Source organism: Hevea brasiliensis, chromosome 16 (assembly GCF_030052815.1).
Source record: "Hevea brasiliensis isolate MT/VB/25A 57/8 chromosome 16, ASM3005281v1, whole genome shotgun sequence".
Lineage (NCBI taxonomy): Eukaryota > Viridiplantae > Streptophyta > Magnoliopsida > Malpighiales > Euphorbiaceae > Hevea > Hevea brasiliensis.
In genome coordinates this window covers 60,661,507-60,678,405 of record NC_079508.1, presented here as the reverse complement: position 1 = coordinate 60,678,405, position 16,899 = coordinate 60,661,507, and the positions used below count along the sequence as shown (strand labels likewise).

At 34.0% G+C, this 16,899-nt stretch overlaps 2 protein-coding genes across 3 annotated transcripts; one reads left to right on the top strand and one right to left on the bottom strand.

Annotated features, from left to right (window-relative positions):
* Window positions 1–9,763: 9,763 nt before the first annotated feature.
* LOC110666910 (uncharacterized protein At4g06598) lies at window positions 9,764–11,248 on the bottom strand. The gene is made up of 4 exons (XM_021827572.2): window positions 10,758–11,248; window positions 10,605–10,680; window positions 10,373–10,499; window positions 9,764–10,221 (listed from the first exon to the last, which is right to left on the bottom strand). Exons 1-4 carry the CDS (start codon window positions 11,246–11,248, stop codon window positions 10,049–10,051), a joined length of 867 nt encoding a protein of 288 aa, XP_021683264.2. The 3' UTR covers window positions 9,764–10,048.
* A 960-nt stretch (window positions 11,249–12,208) lies between these two features.
* Window positions 12,209–15,154, top strand: LOC110666911 (uncharacterized protein At1g65710). 2 transcript variants are annotated; one of them, XM_021827576.2, is made up of 2 exons: window positions 12,209–13,940; window positions 14,097–15,154. In XM_021827576.2, exons 1-2 carry the CDS (start codon window positions 12,603–12,605, stop codon window positions 14,988–14,990), a joined length of 2,232 nt encoding a protein of 743 aa, XP_021683268.2. In that variant the 5' UTR covers window positions 12,209–12,602; the 3' UTR covers window positions 14,991–15,154. The 2 variants fall into 2 exon arrangements, with proteins under 2 accessions (XP_021683268.2, XP_057993377.1); XM_058137394.1 differs by having other exon boundaries at window positions 12,215–13,940; window positions 14,085–15,154.
* Window positions 15,155–16,899: the final 1,745 nt, after the last annotated feature.

Sequence of the window (16,899 nt, the reverse complement as noted above, 5' to 3'; positions counted from 1 at the left end):
AATCCTAATTTCCTAACAAATACAACCTTTTTAATTATTTCTTCACATGTATCTCCAATAGCAATAATTAGAGAAGTTAGTATTTATTGTGTCATCCACTATTTGTTAGTAGACCTATTGAATCCCTTGCGAATAAAACTTATTATTAATTCCCTAATCTAGTAGTAATATGAGATCATAATAGGAGCATAGGTTAAAATCTTACCAATGTTAACACTTCCATTTCCAATACTTAAAAAAAAAAAAAATACATATAACTTTCTTTTTTAAAAGAAAATTATTGATGTCTAATCAAATTTCATAATAATACTTTGATCACATTGAATATAATTTCAACACTATTAAATTAAAATTTATTAATTATAAAAATATATTTTATTATATATTTAAAATTGGTATTGCCGGTTAAATATTCGGATTAAAGAATAATAACTATTTATGAATTTACTAAAAACAAATTATTTATAAATTAAGTGTAATTAGCAGAGTTCAAACTCATATAAAGATAAATTTAATAACATTAAATATTTACTTATAAATTCATGCATTTGTTATATACATTGCAATTATTTCTACATAAATCTCAACATGAATATTTAATGTAATGAGATCGAGTTTATATTAGATGTATTCTTATAAATTTTATAAATGTAATTAAAGGACTGCAAAGGTCTTAAACATGATTTTTTTTTTTATATTTGATAATCAAATAGTAAAGACCTATAATTTATTATCAAATATACTTCTCACTAACAATTTGTTTAAAAATTTTGTTATTTGTTTATCAACAATAATTACTGCTATTAATTTATTTTAAAATTATGAAGTTTGATATTAATTATTAGTAGATAATATAGTTTTAAATTCAATTTATAATATTTTATTTATTATATAATTTATTTTTTTGAAAAATTATATTATAACTATCAAATAGACAAGAAATAAAATTAATATCAATGTAATTTAACTCTACTATCAAATAGACTAGAAATAAATTTTATTTAGTTTCTTTTTCTCTTCATGTCGCTTCTTTAATTTACCTTCATTTTCCTCTGCCAAGTTAAGATACAAACAAAGGGTAAAACTTGAATTTAATTTGGAAATGGGAAGTTCAGTTAATGGACCAAATGCGAGATAACGAACTACAACAGTCCAGTGTGAAGCCCAGAAATCTTCCCTTGGGTATAGAATTTTGAAGATATTGCTCCAACTCTTTTAAGATCAATCTCCAGACGTATTTCCCTGAGTATCCTTCACACTCTTGGCAGGCTCTGTGAAATTTTTATGGGTTTTAACTATCTGCTATTGTATTACCTGCCAATTTCTATTGTTCTTATATATTTTCCCTAATTTCAGCAAACGTGAAAATATTGTATGCCATGCTAGTCCATTTGTCTTTGAACTAACCTGCCATGAGTCGGGCTAGTTTTGATTCTGCTTAGTTTCGATTCTGCTTTGAGTTATCCAGATAAGCACTTGGATACATGTGGATTCAATTGTATTGTAAAGCCTTTTACGATCTTTCTGCTATTTTGTTTAAAGAACTCGACAGGAGATTTGAGGAGTTACATGATGTTTCTTCTACACGGGGTTCCTGTCAAGCTGCCTTGCTTACAAATGCTTGGGCAAAGAGGGAAGAATTAGTGCTGCTGATGAGATGTTGCACGTTTGTTTGTGCTAAAAATTAAATTTGGGCATTAAATTTAATTTTAGGCTAATGATTTATTTTCATTAAATTTTTTTAGATTCTTATAGAAATAAAGGACCTGCAAATGTGAGAAGGTCTCAACAAATCTGACAACAACAGCTCTGCCAGTTAAACTATCTAACAAGACAACAAATCAACTCAAACACAATTTCTCTTTTAATTTCCAGTCATTGTTTATTGCAATTCCAGTCATTTTTCTTGTGATTCCTAGTGTAGCAATTCCAATTTCAGGTCTTGTACCGGTATTTATTACAAAATCAAACAAAGTTCCATTCTCATTGCACCAAGTTCTAATGGCAAAATTGGGTCCAGTCCCGTCATTTGATTCTTTAGAAGTCAGATTTTGTTATCAGCCAACTGTTTTTAGAGCAAATGATGGTATTATTAATTTTGATGGCATTCAACCAAAGTCTTCTCATAGAAAGGCGTAGAATTCTTTATTACTTAGCAGATCAATTACTGTTGAGTTAAGTGGTGTTGGAAATGAGAAGTACCGTAACTTTTAAGAGGTTAATTTCTCTTGAATGTGCTTTTGTTAACGGTGATTGTACTGCCAATGATACTGAAGAGTTTGTCTCTTCTCCATCTTTTTTGGAATTTTCCTGGTTTGTGCCATCCACTTTTATCCCGTGCTTGAGGTAATATTTAATTTTTCAAAATTTGTTATTTCCCTTCTTTATTTATAGCTATGACTCCTTCTAAAATTTTTACTTATGTTAGTGATTTTTTCCCTTACTGGTCCAAGAGATATGCTTAAACTTGCATCTTTGACTTTGTCCATTAAATGAAGTCTTTTCTCCCAGAACACTGCAGTTCCCCCCTTCTGGATTTTATCAATCTGAAATACTGTTGTGATTTTGAATTGTAATAACTTGCAACTTTGTATAGGTGACTCCCGGTTTGAATTTCCTAGAGTAGCACTTAAAAGAAAGTAAATGATGTTTTGGAAGTCTTATATGTAAGGTATTGGTGAGTAGCAAGTAGCAACCCTTACTTCAGCTTTGCATTGGTTTTATATTGTGCTGGAACTTATTTGAACAATATAACACACAAATGGAAAAGACATGCAGTTTGAACTATTTGGGTTAACTAAATTAGTCAAGTCTATGAACTACTATGTATTCGACTATTAAGTTATTAGATGGTGCGCAGCTGATTAAGTGAAATGGAGCACATGGCAAATAAAAAGAAGCTTAGTTTAATAAAAATGGTGTGCAGCAGTGAAGCAATCAAACGTGAGGAGCTTTCCCGTGCACGTGCTCAGTTGTTAGGCCAGATGAATTAGTTACAGATGAGCTGGCAAAGTTAGTTAGTTACAAGTAGCAAAGAAGTTTCTAGATTTTCCATCTTTCTCTATATAAACGCTTGAGTATTCAATGAATTCATTCATCCAGTTCCCATATTTCTTCAGTTCACAAATTTGACAAAAAAAAAAAAAAATGATAGGTATGCTATCACATTCAAATGACTTTGCTGTATGCGATTCTGATAGCAAATATATATCCTAAATGTGCCTATAGCTTATATAAATGTAAATTGTTTTAAGTTACAATGATTTCCTTTCCACCATTCACTGATCTGTTTGTCAATTACCACATGTGAATTGGACCAACTTCCATGATCAATTTCTTGCTTGTAGTTTGTTTATTGAAATTTTGATTTGCACTCTTATTTCTTCTGGTGTTACAATCTTATTTAGATCACATACAAATAGTGGTAACATCCACCAATCATGTTGGGACCATGATACAACTATGTTGTGCTTAAAATGTTATGAGTTGCAACTGTTTCCTTTGGAATAGAGATTTTTATTTCATAGATTTTGTTTTGGAAGAAATTCCCAAAATTTAGGGTATTGTTTCCTCTAGATTTGTCAGGTTCTGTTGAGTGATTAATTTTTTCTAGATTCCAAATTTTATTTTAGTGTTTTAACATAAATGAAGATGTGAAGAAAGATCTACACATAGTTTTTATCGATTTGGAGAAGGCTTATGATAATGTTCCAAGAGATGTCTTATGAAGAGTGTTAGAATAAAAGAGCGTATCTATTAGGTACATACAAGTGTTGAAAGATATGTATGAAGGAGCAACTACTATTGTGCGCACAATGGGAGGGGACACGAGATTTTCCTATCTCAATTGGATTACACTAAGGTTCAGCTGTAAGCCCTTACCTTTTTACATTAGTTTTAGATGAATTGACGAAACATATACAAGAGAGTATCCCTCGGTGCATGATGTTTGTAGATGATATAGTTCTGATAGATAAGACGCGAGAAGGAGTAAATAGAAAGCTAGAGTTTTGGAGAAGTACTCTAGAGTCAAAGGGTTTTAAGTTAAGTAGAACGAAGACAGAATACATGCATTGCAAGTTCAGTGAAGGCCGAACTGGTGATAGGGAAAGAGTTAGTTTGGATGGAGTGGTACTGCCCCAAAGTAATTACTTTAAATATCTCGGCTCAATCCTTCAAGTAGATAGGGGATGTGAGGAGGATGTTAGTCATAGGATTAAAGTTGGATGGTTGAAGTAGAGAAGTGCCACGGGAGTTTTATGTGATCGCAAAATTCCTAATAAGTTGAAAGAAAAATTTTATCATACAGCCATACGACCGGCCATGTTATATGGTAGTGAGTGTTGGGCACTAAAGGAGTTGTATGTGTCTAATATAAGAGTTGCGGAGATGAGAATGTTAAGGTGGATGAGTGGTCATACTAGACTAGATAAAGTCCGTAATGAGAGTATTAGAGAAAATGTAGGAGTGGTGCCAATTGAGGATAAGTTGAGAGAAGAGAGATTGAGGTGGTTTGGTCATGTGAAGCGTAGACATACGGAGGCTCCAGTTAGACAAGTAGAGCACATTAGGTTAGAGGATAGAAAGAAAAGAAGAGGTAGACCTAAACTGACTTGAAGGAGAGTAGTACAATATGACCTAGAAGCATTACACATTTCCGAAAATTTAACCCAAAATCTTTTAGAATGGAGAAAAAGAATTCATATAGCCGACCCCAAATTCTTGGGATAAAAGCTTAATTGAGTTGAGTTAAGTTGAGTTTTAACATAAATGAAATGAACTGGTGTATCAATAACTATCAGGTGATTTCATTGAACTACTTAGAGCTATGGCATTACCTACCTTTTTCTCTTAATTTTTTTGCCGGTTGCTGTGTTGTTCATCTCTATATTCTATTGAACGTGAATCATGAATTCTCAATGCTAGGCTAGTACTAACGGTGCATGATTCTTGCTAGGATTTTAAAGGATTGCCTATTTCTCTAAAGGCATTTGTCTTCATTCTATGCCGCTTTTCTTGCTTTTTTTTTTTGTTGTTAGAAGTATGCAATTTTTATGAGAGTTACCTTGAAGCAAATTGATACATAACTCTTTTATATAGTTTTTATTTATCTCTATATTATCAATTTTCGTCTTTTAGTTAATTTTTGTTAATATTTTTAGAGTATTTAGTTTCAAATTTATTTTATTTCATTTAATTACTTTTTATTATTTTATTGCAAGGATTGACTTAAAAGAGATTTCTAGTGTCAAAAATTAGAGAAAAATAAATTTTGAAGGTTAAATTGAGTGTTTCAAGCAATATATCTCACACCCTGACCATGAAAATTGAAGAAATCCCACAAACAAGTCATAAGAAGAGAAAAATTGTGAAGTTATTTTTTTGGCCGTGCATCTCATGGTCTGCTTGTGAGATTAGGCCAAATCACACAGCTTGCTTGAAAGATGTAAAAAGGCACATGGCCTACCTTGGAGAATCATCAGAGGCGCACAATATGCCTGGGAAATGTTATTTCTAGTTCTTTTTCACCCAATCAGTCCTTGACAACTCGTCAAAAGGATAAGAAGGGCCAAAATAAGAGTTAGTTAAGAGGGTTTTTTGTGGAGGATGGAGAGGAGAACAGGTTTGGGGGTTTTCAACACTTACTTTTTTCTCAAAATTTGGGAAAAAGAAAGAGACTCAAGAGAAGAGATTTGGGAAAACTTGAAGGAGGACATTGGCATTAACAATAGAGTTTTCTTCTTAGAGTTTTCTTATTCTCTTCATTTCTTTATCTTAGTTTCTTCATTTCTTTATCTTAGTTTCTTCTATTATCATTGTTGAGAGATAATGTTGGGTTTTAATTTGAAAATTTTTGTTTTTGTTTTTGATATTATGAGTGGCTAAATCTTTTAACTAGGGATTTTTGATGTAGCTTGACTTGATGTTAATCTCTAGACTTTGATTTAATTTTTTCTACTTTGTTATTAGTTGCTACTTTGTGTTTAATGTTTTTGGGTATTTTGGCCAAATGCTTGAATGATTTTTAGATTTGTAATCTATGGTTAGAAAACAAGATTATGAGTTTGATTTTATAGCAACTATCATAGATTTTAATTGAGAGTAGAAACTAAGATTGAGTCTATGGGATTTTGTAAAATAATCTTCTCTTAATACTCTAATTAATTGAGTAACTCTCTATGTTAGGGTTAAGGAATCCTAACAGAGAATTATGAGAGAAGTAGGGAAAAATTAGAGAAGAAAGAGAAAGAGAACAGAGAAATAGTTGAGAGAGAATTGAGAAGTATTAGTTCTTTGATAATTCTTAAATGAATTACAAAATTAGCTTGTTTGAGAATTTATATCTCAACTCAATTACTACTTTCTCTAAAGTCAAACATAACAGTTACCAATTCTGTTACAGAATCAGTTATACACTCTAGCTTCCTTTCCCGTCAATATTTCCCTTCCTATTACTATTATACTTTCTTCTATAGTATGTAACACTCTATTAGAAAATAGGGGTTAATTCATTAACTAGAAGGTTTGATGTTGCTCGGGAGGGATTATTAAATGTTTTTTATTATTAACCCTTGCAAGAGTGTTAAATTTGATTATTTGACAAAATTAATTGAGATTACCTATTGGGTTAAGTGAAATCAATATCCCTAGCCATTTTTTTTACTTGGTTTTAATCCCAAAGTTTTATTTGCTCTTTCTAGTTAATTTCTTAATTTTAGTTAATTTTATTTTTAGTTTAATTTTAATTTCTTTAATTTAATTCAATTTGATAGTCTAGATATTAGAAAAATTAACATAAATTTTGGCAATTAAAGACAATCGTTGTGGGAACTATATATTACTCACTCTTTATTACTTGTGCGATTCCGTATACCTGCGGACATGTTCTACAAACCCAACTTAATGTTGAAGTATTATCTTTAGGTGTTTGCAGATGAGCTTTTGGTGCATAAATCATTTAGAGAGTACCTTATGTTGATTGTTTCTGCATATTCCAGAAGTAAAATGCGGTGGAAAAATCATTGAGAAAGTACTTTATATTGATTGATTCTGCATATTCTAGAAGTGAAATGCAATTTAACTTCCACTTTGGCCATGGTAACCTTGGATGTGTGTTGGAGATGATTTTCATTTTATTCTATGAGCTTCTAATGAGTGAGCATTTGTAAATTTTATCAACAGATTATTTTGGTGTCGAAAGGATGACTTTAGAATTCCTGAAATAAGCTTGCCAGCAGCCTTGTCTTTGCTTCTCAACCCTGTTATGATTTCTGCTCTGAAAATGTTTCAGGCAGATTTGATTTTATTGGTTTCTGAAATTGATATTTGCACAGCTTCTGGGAATATTATGCTGGATGTTCGATTGATGGATTTATACTCAACAGCATTAAAAAGGTCTGTTGTATTGTACACCAGACACATGTCTAGTTTGCACGTTGATAGCAATAATTTGGCTGGTAATGGGTCTTTTGACATATCATGTTGCTTGGTAGTAGTCAGCTGACTTTTGAATCTTTTTCTTCTGCAAGCCACAATGGACAAATTACGTCATCTAATTGCCAAATCAAAAAATTTGTGGGCTTCATGTTTATGTGACTCTGGAACAAATTCTGACCTGTTGGCTGTCTCTGTTGCAAATGTGACGGAGAAACCATGCATTTTTTTTTATGAATCTTATAAAGATGAGATTTTATCAATTTTAAATTGCATAATACTGGGATGTTCATCAGATGATATAAAAGGCACTTTATTTCTCAAAAAAGGGCAAATAGGCCCCCAAGATATATCTTCTTGCTTCTACACTGAAGTTATTGAGTAGTTCAATATTACAAGCTATATGGTGTCTGAGGCATGCTAGGTTTTCTGGATGTCTGAAATCCCGCACGTATGTTTCTTCATGTAAGGAATATAATTATATAGTGGGAATTCTTGGTTGTTTTCAACAGTTTGGCATCCGTCTACCAATTCAGAACTTCTTATGTGAAACCATGCAATCTCACCCTGCAAGGCATAAGGAGTCCAAGTGGATGGTTTTGCATCTTTCAGGCTTTCTTTCATTAATTTATGTTAGTGGGATTGATTTCTTAGTAAAGGGTTGTTTATCTACAATGATGACACTGTTGAATTGGTTTCTTGTTGAAGGGGGTGTTCTCAGTGCTCTAGGGTCATTGTTTGTTTCTTGATCAAATGCCTGTTCATCTAAATCATCTAACAGTGTTGAACTGGCAAAGTTTGTTTCTTACATTTGTGGCTTTCTCAATTTTGTTGCTGGGCTTCCCGTCTATTAAAATTTTCGAGTAATGTTGTAGGTCGTGATGATCAGAAAAACTAGCTGAATAATTTCATCAAAATTTCAGAAGATCCACGATATGTACTTGAGGTAAATGATGATCTCTTTTTCTCTATCCTGTATTAGCGTGGCAATGAATTGTGAAACTGAATTACCCTTGCTGGACATGTTCAGTCTTATAGAATTAGGTTTTCAGGACAACAATCTGACTCTGTAGCAGTTTCTGTAGAACTATGCTATGTTTTGTGCTATCATCACAATGCAGTTGCTGTTAATCTCACGCCCCAAGCTACATCTGTTGAGGGATGTATTTTGGTGCTGTCGATTTAGTTTGATGGTGCGTATACTGCAATATGAGAAAAGAAATTTGCTTACTTTTAACAAGTTGAGCATCATTTTGGTATGTTCTTGCCTACTTTTCCATTTTTATTGTGTTTTTGAGTCCATTTCTAATTATTTTGTTGAGAATGAGACAAGTAAGAAATATGCATTTATACTTGCCTGTAAAGGTATATTTTCTCCATGCTTCTATATTTTCAAAATTTTATTCTTTATTCCATTTTACCTTCACCATCTAGATTGTTAAAAATCAGTGGGAATGGAGATTTGTTGAGCATATTGTGCATAGCCTTTAATAGGTGTTAAAATGTGCTAGTCAAATGTTGAAAAATTAAAATATTCTTGCATATTCAAAGTAGGTTTTGATACTGACCACTTTTTCTCAATCATATTCTCAATTTAAATGCTTTAAACATGTGGGAATCAGCATCACAAATAGGGTCTGGAAGCTTGTAAGTATTTTGATTTTCATTTTAGTACGGTTCATGCCAAGTGTGATAAAGCCAGTAGGCAGCAAATCTAAAGGATAGGAGTTCAAGTTGTCACAGATTTAGCAATATTATGCGGGCCTTTTGCTCAAGTTCTTGGCTATACAGCAACATGTTGCTGTCAATTTGTGTCAAATACTCCAATTAAAGCCTATGGCTCTGCTATTTGGAGTAGGAAAACCTTACATTTTACATCAAAATTATAAAGTCGAGGGAAGTGAGGAAAGGGCAGAGAGGGACATAGGAAAAAGTTGACTTTAAAAGCAATAAATTGAAAGTGATATAAGAGTTTGTTTGGTAGAAAGCTAAAAAATTAAAGGTTAAATGTTGCCTTTGTAAGTTTTAACTTTTAAAGAGGGTAATTATTAACCTAAGCCCTCTAAGGTTAACATTTAACTCTCAAGAAAAAAATGCATAAATATTAATGAGGTTAAAAGTCAACAGTCTTTTTAAGTATTCAAATAACATTAATGAGGAGTTAAAAGTTACAAAAGTAACAATTACCCTTTGTTAACCTTGCACCAAACACCCCCTAAGAACTACTTTTATCCTATTCTCCTCTTTTTGTTTTATCCCTGACTTAATAAGTTAGATAAAATGGAAGAAATGGCTTTGTGCCACAATCTCATTTTGAACACTTTGGATAGGATATTGAATGGCATTTTTTACCACATAAATAAATACAATAACATAATTAGAGTTACTATTCCTAGAATAGTTAACAAGCAATAGAAAAGAAAGAAGTGGGACAGAGAGATCTAACAATAATAAGGCCCTATTAGGTATGGTCCTAATCAATAATAATAATTAAAAAAAAAGGAAATGAAATACATATATGGATTTATATATATTAGACTTCTTATATTTACCAAAGTCTAGTTTGGAGAGAGCCTCTAATTATGTTACTAGGATCCAATTCCTTTCCTTGGCACTATATACATAGGTTGGCCAACTGCAATACAACTTCCCTACTTTTGGATTGATAATGTGTAGGACGCTTCTGCTTCTGCTTCTGCTTCTGCTTGTGTTTCTGCTTTTGTTGTTGCTGTTGATAGTGCAGAATTTGAAGCCTAGCTATCTCTCTTTCTAGCATATCCTGCTCCACTGTATCCACCGCCAATTTCATGTTCAAGTAATATAGTTGCAGTTAAGTGACTGTCTTGAGTGCACGAGGTATTTCTTTAAATATATTTTTGACATACCAAAAAAGAATATGTAGTTGCTTATGGTTTTAAAACACTAGAAAAATACTTACAATATTTTATGAGTTGTTCGTGAGATAAACTATCCAGACGCTGCTTTAAAGCCCGATTTTCCATGTCCAGTATGAGAACTTGCTGGTCTAGATAGTGAAGTGCAGCTGAAACTTCAGATCCTTCTGCCTATAAGACAAGTAACATGAAGAACGTATCAAGTCTCATATGTTAATAAAGGGACTAGCATTGTGGGGTTATTTTGTGCTATAGCTTCCAAGTTTTTATCCTTACTTGTAAAATTTGAACACTTCTTTCTAGTTCAGCTATATACTGAAGTTTTCGCAGACGGGCACTTCGACCAAATTGCCTGCATTAATAAGGATTATAGATAATTGCATCAATAAGTACAACTTGCAAAACTTCAAGACTTGTTCAAAGTCTTACTGTTTGGAACGCCTTGAATCAGTTTTGGAGGCAGTAGCAGTTTTTGAGGTATCACTTCCGATGACATTTGAACCTTCTTGATTTTTCTTTACTTTGGATGAACCATTTCTTCCTGATTTTTGTGGAAAAGAGGATTCAAAAATCTGATCTACAGTGGTATCCCTTGAAGGTGGAAGGCAATCTAAGCTTGTTAAAGATGATCCCAAGAGTGCATCAGAGTCGCTTGAAGATCGGTGATGCCCTATACATAGGGGTGATTCTGGCTCACTAAGGAGCTCATCAAGCCAAGAAGGTTGCTCTAAAAGATAGCCATCAGATGAGCCACGATAATGGTGCACCTCTCCTTCTACAAGCTTGTTGGAGGTTTTTGAGTCTATAGTAGGGCTAGAAATGAAATCAGAATGGCATGGAAAAATCACTTTGAAAGGGCTTCTTGGAGGTAACATTGGATTTTGTCCTTTCATCACCGATGGCCCATTGGAATTTTCCATACCTTAAATGAAAATAGCCTGCAAAAAAATAATCATGATCAAATTGAGCATGATTAAAACACATTTTAAGGTTTTTTTTTTTTTTTTTTTGGGGTAATATACGTTACACATTTGTGCATATTTCCATGATAAACAATTCCTTTCTTTCAGTGCTTGCACAATTAAAACAAAAGCATCACAAGCTCAAACATGGGAAAAAGAACCCACAATTTCTGTATTATAAATTCCAAATGGTCACCAGGAAAGCAAATTAAGGAAAACAAATAAATTAGATTAAATTTATGTTTTCTTATTTCTTGTCATAATGATCACCAATTTGATCACATAGGATTCAATTGATTTAGATCACATCTTATAATTCAACAAAATGTAAACTCAGGGAGAGAGGAGTACCAGCACATTAATAATAGAAACACAAGCGTTGTGCACAAATCGAAAAGAAATGTGCAGTTGGCCTCTTGTGAATTATGTTACCAATTCAATCGTATTACAAATCTATCTCTATCTCTCAAAGGTTATGAGAGATAGATAAAGAAAGGGAAAAGATATATTAGTATGGACATTTTAAGAAATAACTAAATAAAGTTAATGGCAAAAGCGTGATCTGCGTAATCATATAATATTCACTGATTATTGAGGTGTCATTTCATGCATTCGAGAGATACATTATTATTTTTTTATTTATTGAAATTTAATTTTTATATATTCAAAGAGAAAAACTTTTACTTAAACTCAATGTAATATAGTAGTTGCGTCGGTCTAAGCAATTTTCCTCTGATAGGTTACCGTTCCTGGTCAGGGCAAAGACTTAATTGAGAAAATGCTATTTGAACGATGAGATAGCCGTTGGAGAAATTTGAATTGAAATGAAAAAAAGAAAAATTGCAAAGATTCGAGAATAATAATTATTATAAGAGAATGTTTGTTAATTTTTTAAGCAATTATATAAAAAAAAATCCGTAATAATTTGGTTTTTTGCGGGAGATCAGTTAGTGAGGACAGTAAACATTCATCCAACGGCTCTGAGCTCTCCTTTTTCTCCAACGGTTCTTTTCCTTTTCTTTACAATTTTTTTTTTGACCTTCCCAGATCTGCCCGCCCTCTGTCTCAAAAATTTGAAATCTTTTCTTCCTTTCTCTCTCTATCTCCCTTATCTCTCTCTGTATTAATAACCAAAAGCTTTCTCTTTTGAAAATGTCTTCAGGGACAACGTATACCCCACCCTCTCTCTCTTATCTATTACAAGAGCGGAAGAGCAATCAATTATCTTGGGCTAATTCTGTCTTTATAATTCAAATTCCATTGCTTCGCCTTCTCTATCTCTTTTATTCTCTGTTGTATTGGGTCACCAATCATGGGTGGCTGTTTAAGCAGGAAAAAGGGTTCTTCTTTGAATGCAGCTGCCCCGGTCTCTGTTGCAGCTATGGAAGCAGTAGGTCCAGACAAGTTGTGTCATACTAATGCTTTCAAAGGGGAAGCTGATGTAAAAGTTAGGGAGAAGCTAGGCAGGGAAGAGAAGGTGAAGAAACAAGTAGCGGTGGAAGAAGAAGGGTTGGTGAAGAAGGAGATTTTTGTGATAAAACACAGGAAGAGCCATGATAGAGAGAAACCCTCTCCTCCTCCTCAGAAGGATGTGCCCTCAGTAGAAGAAAACAAGGTTGCTCCTGCTATTCCTAGTAGTACAAACATTAACCCAAGTGTAGATGTCGTTGAAACGGGCAATAATGTTAGTAATATGGTGGTGAGGACATCAAGCTGCACAAAAGAGGAGCTGGATGCTATTCTCATACATTGTGGAAGGCTTAGCCGGAGCAATTCCTCTGGAGCCGGAAAGGCTGCTTCTTCTGGCAGGAAGTACTCCGGTCACAAGAGGAGTTACGACTTGGATCACAATGACCAGGACCAAGATCTTGAGGTTGCTCCTACTGCTAATTATGATGCCAAAAAGAGAGGCAGCGACTCGAATTGCAATTATGATGAAAATGATGAGACGGGCTCGGAGAGAAGGCAGCATCGCCAACGACACCGCCATTCGCGTAGGCCTTCTCCTTCTTCTTCTTCACAAGGAAGGAGGAGGACACCCAGTAGGGAAAGAGAGCAGCGCTCTGGCAGTCGAGAGAGAGGAAGTGGTAGCAGTAGTAGTGGGAGAAGAGTGAGTCAATCACCGGGTAGAAGATCAGAAACTACCCCAACTGCTAATTCTATTGGTACTAGTAATGCTAATAATACAACTAATACTGGTAATAGGCCTGGAAAAATGGTCTCAGTTCCTGCTACAGTTTCTTCCCTGACAATGGATAGAAGCAACAATGGCGAGGAATCACAAACGGCTAACGCCATTAAACGAATCTCTGTGAAGAGAAATGTTGGAGACGCAGCCTTGGCTGGTTCAAGGGGTGCGGCATCTCCCCGTTCTCAGTCCCCAGCGAGAACAAATGCTAAGGGTTCTAACGAGAATAATCAGCAGCAGCCATCACTTAGTCGCAATTCTTCACGGAAAGCAGATCAATCTCCTTACAGGAGAAACCCATTGAGTGAAATCGATCCAAATTCCCTTGCTTATGCACAAGCAACTGGCAACAACAAAACTGTCTGCGTCAACAACAACAATAGCGGCAGCAGAGTACAAACCAGAAACAAAGAAATTGAAGGACAAGCAGCTGTAAAGGAATCTATCAGTGTTGTAAATCAGGTATACCTTGGTTTTTTCAAATTATTTCCCATGCCTTTATTTTCTTTATTGCTTTTTTCCATGTATATGGCATCTTCTTTCTGCATTGGCCGCCAAAAACATATTAATGTGTAATTGAGAAGCATATTTCCTACTTATTTTTAGGCTCAAATGCAGAAGCCAAATGCTGAGACAAATAATAGGCCAGTTGCTGAAGGGACTAATTGCAGAGGAAGCAGCAACATAGTGAAAGAAGCACCAGTCATTGCGGAAGAGGCCAAAGTACAGCTACCAATGAGCACGTTGGTAGCCTCGGGAGCTGATTTTAAGCCTCAAACACTAACAAGAAGTAGGTCAGCCAGGAGATCTCGAGACCTAGACTTCAATCCTGAAACTTTGCTGAATCCCAACCCATCATATACTGCGCTATTGCTTGAAGACATACAGAATTTTCACCAAAAGAACAACATCACCACAACCCCTTCATTCTCAGTTCCACCGTGTGTCACCAAGGCCTGCTCCATTCTTGAAGCAGTTGCTGATCTCAACTCCACTACAAGCTCCAATCTTTCTTGTGCATTTGTCGAGGATAGAAGAAGCCCTACCACCATGGGAGCTAATCTTGTTGGGAAAAAACTAACAGAGGCCAAAGATCCTTTTGTAGAATCTGAAGTCCTAGTAAGTGATGATTTAATGGAGCCAAGCTTCCACAAGTATGTGACAGTGAGGAGGGGTGGCACATCATGTGTAGAAGAAATGGATGAGCAAGAATCCTCAGGCAGCAACAGCTTTGTGGGTGGTAGCCAACAGAATTGGGGATATTCTACCTCTTCATGGGAACCAAACTCAGCTGATTCAACCGATCGCTGGACTTCAAGATCAAACACTAGAGATGAGGATGAGAAGAACCCAGCAGGATTTCAAAAGCATGCAGTATCTGAATCAGGCCTTAACATGGAAGAGGCTAGGAGGGGATTTAGTGGGCAGAGGACTGGTATTGGGCGTGGGAGACTTGGTTCCAGTAAAAATCTTCACTCAAATCCAATTGTTGCAGCTACAGCTTCAACATAAGGCTAATGAATCAACCATCTGGGTTGTTTTAATCCACTGAATCTGTGGCTTTCCTGTTGTAAACATTTAGTTGTTTTGTTTGATGGTTGCAAACTTGCAACCGTTCTTATCATGTTTATTTGAAGCCATGATCATCTATTCAAAGGAGATTTTTTTCCCCCAAATTTGGTTTTTTTTTTTTTTTTTTTTAATTATTTTTGAAGAAGCATTCTTTATACCAAGTATATAATTTCTAATTTTATTTAATCAAATGAAAATGCCTAACACTAAATTATTTTAAATTAAAAATCAATTAATGATTGATTTAAATAATAGAGATTAATTTATTAATAAAATTTAATTGATCTCAAGGCCATGGGCTTTGTTTGCCACTTTTAGTTGGTTCGGGCTTATATTTTTAATTTGGGCTTTGGATTTTTTTTCGCTCAAAATTAAAGCATCAATGTCGTTGGATGACGCCTCCAGCAAATGACGTGAGGTCCCAAAGAGAGAGCATCACCAAAATTATCGACATAAAAATTAATCTTTCTAAAATATTAACGAGTATTTCAAATATAAAAAATTTTGCTCAAAAGAAAATTCAACATTTTTGGAGAAAGTAGATATAAGGAATCATTTATAAATTAAATAAATAAATAATCCTTACCAAAGTTATAATTATGCTTATGTTCTCTAATTAAAATGGCTTTAGATAGATGTTCTCTAAGCAATTAGATGCTCTCCTTAGCATGTGCATAAAATTGAAATCAATTTGAAAAAAATATAATTCAAGTGAATAATTTTTATTTAACAAAAAATTTAATTAAAGCTCAAATTTTTTGTAACACCCCCACTGTATCTATTCCATACATTCTACTGTTCCGGTGACCGGTGTCGGTCCAGACAGTTAGAACGTATGGAAAAATATTTAAACTAAAGTGAGGAAACATAATTAACTCAAATGTTAATAAGAAAAATTTAGGAAAAATTTTAGAAATAAAATACAACCAAGTTAAATGAGCCGATGTTTTAGCGATGGGTAATCCAGTGGGAAGTTGCGGTCTTCGCAATTAGAAGCCCTAAACACAAGAGAAAATTCTTGAAATAATTTTTGAGACTCCAGAGAAGAGTTGTTGAGGTTTCTATGGCATTAGAATGTTAAGAAAATGTTTAGAAAAATTTTTCAATCAGTACAGACAATTTTAATCTGTTAAGCCAAACGGAGGCCATTTTGGTTATTTCGTCTTCAGAGATGATTTTTGACCTACTTGTCCAGTTAAGTAAATAATTATTATGACATAAAATGTGAATAAATATTGCTACAAATTAAATTAAAAATGAGTAGAAAAGAAAAGGAAAGAAAAATGAAAGAAAATAGGAATTATGACATCATATGATGTCATCAAAGCACTCTCCACCAATCACAACTCACCAAGCCAATTAAAAAGAGTTAAATGAGGGAAAATTGGAAAGAAAAATTCTGGTTTCTTCTTCTTCAGTCGAATCAAGAGAGAGAGAGAGAGAGAAAATGAAAAGAAAGAAAGAAAGGAAGAAGGAGAAGGAAATGAATAGTAGCAGAAACAGTTCAGCAGGGCAGCATGTTTCTCTTCCGTCCAGGTGAGTTTGGCTGAACTTGTACCGTTGATTTTTGGATATGTTTGAGGTATGTATGTGTAGAAGTTATAGTTAAAATTTGGTGATTGTTCCACAGTTGGATTTGGAGAAATATATTGTTGAACAGAGGCTGTCTGCAGGTTGAATTCTGAATTTTGGCTACTGAAATTTGAGAAAAATAAATAGTTAGGATGCTTATAAAATTATGAAATTTGATAAAAATGATATTTTGGATGTTGACGCTGTTGTGTTAAAATTTGGTGAATTTTAGACTTGTGGTTTATAAGATATAAATTGTTTTGCATGAGCTGTCTGA

Coding starts and splice junctions, on each gene's coding strand:
- LOC110666910 (XM_021827572.2), bottom strand. CDS start 11,248: ATGGAAAATTCCAATGGGCCATCGGTGATGAAAGGACAAAATCCAATG. Junction 10,681..10,757: donor GATTCAAGGCGTTCCAAACA/GTAAGACTTTGA, acceptor TTATTAATGCAG/GCAATTTGGTCGAAGTGCCC. Junction 10,222..10,372: donor CGAACAACTCATAAAATATT/GTAAGTATTTTT, acceptor CGGTGGATACAG/TGGAGCAGGATATGCTAGAA.
- LOC110666911 (XM_058137394.1), top strand. CDS start 12,603: ATGGGTGGCTGTTTAAGCAGGAAAAAGGGTTCTTCTTTGAATGCAGCT. Junction 13,941..14,084: donor CTATCAGTGTTGTAAATCAG/GTATACCTTGGT, acceptor ACTTATTTTTAG/GCTCAAATGCAGAAGCCAAA.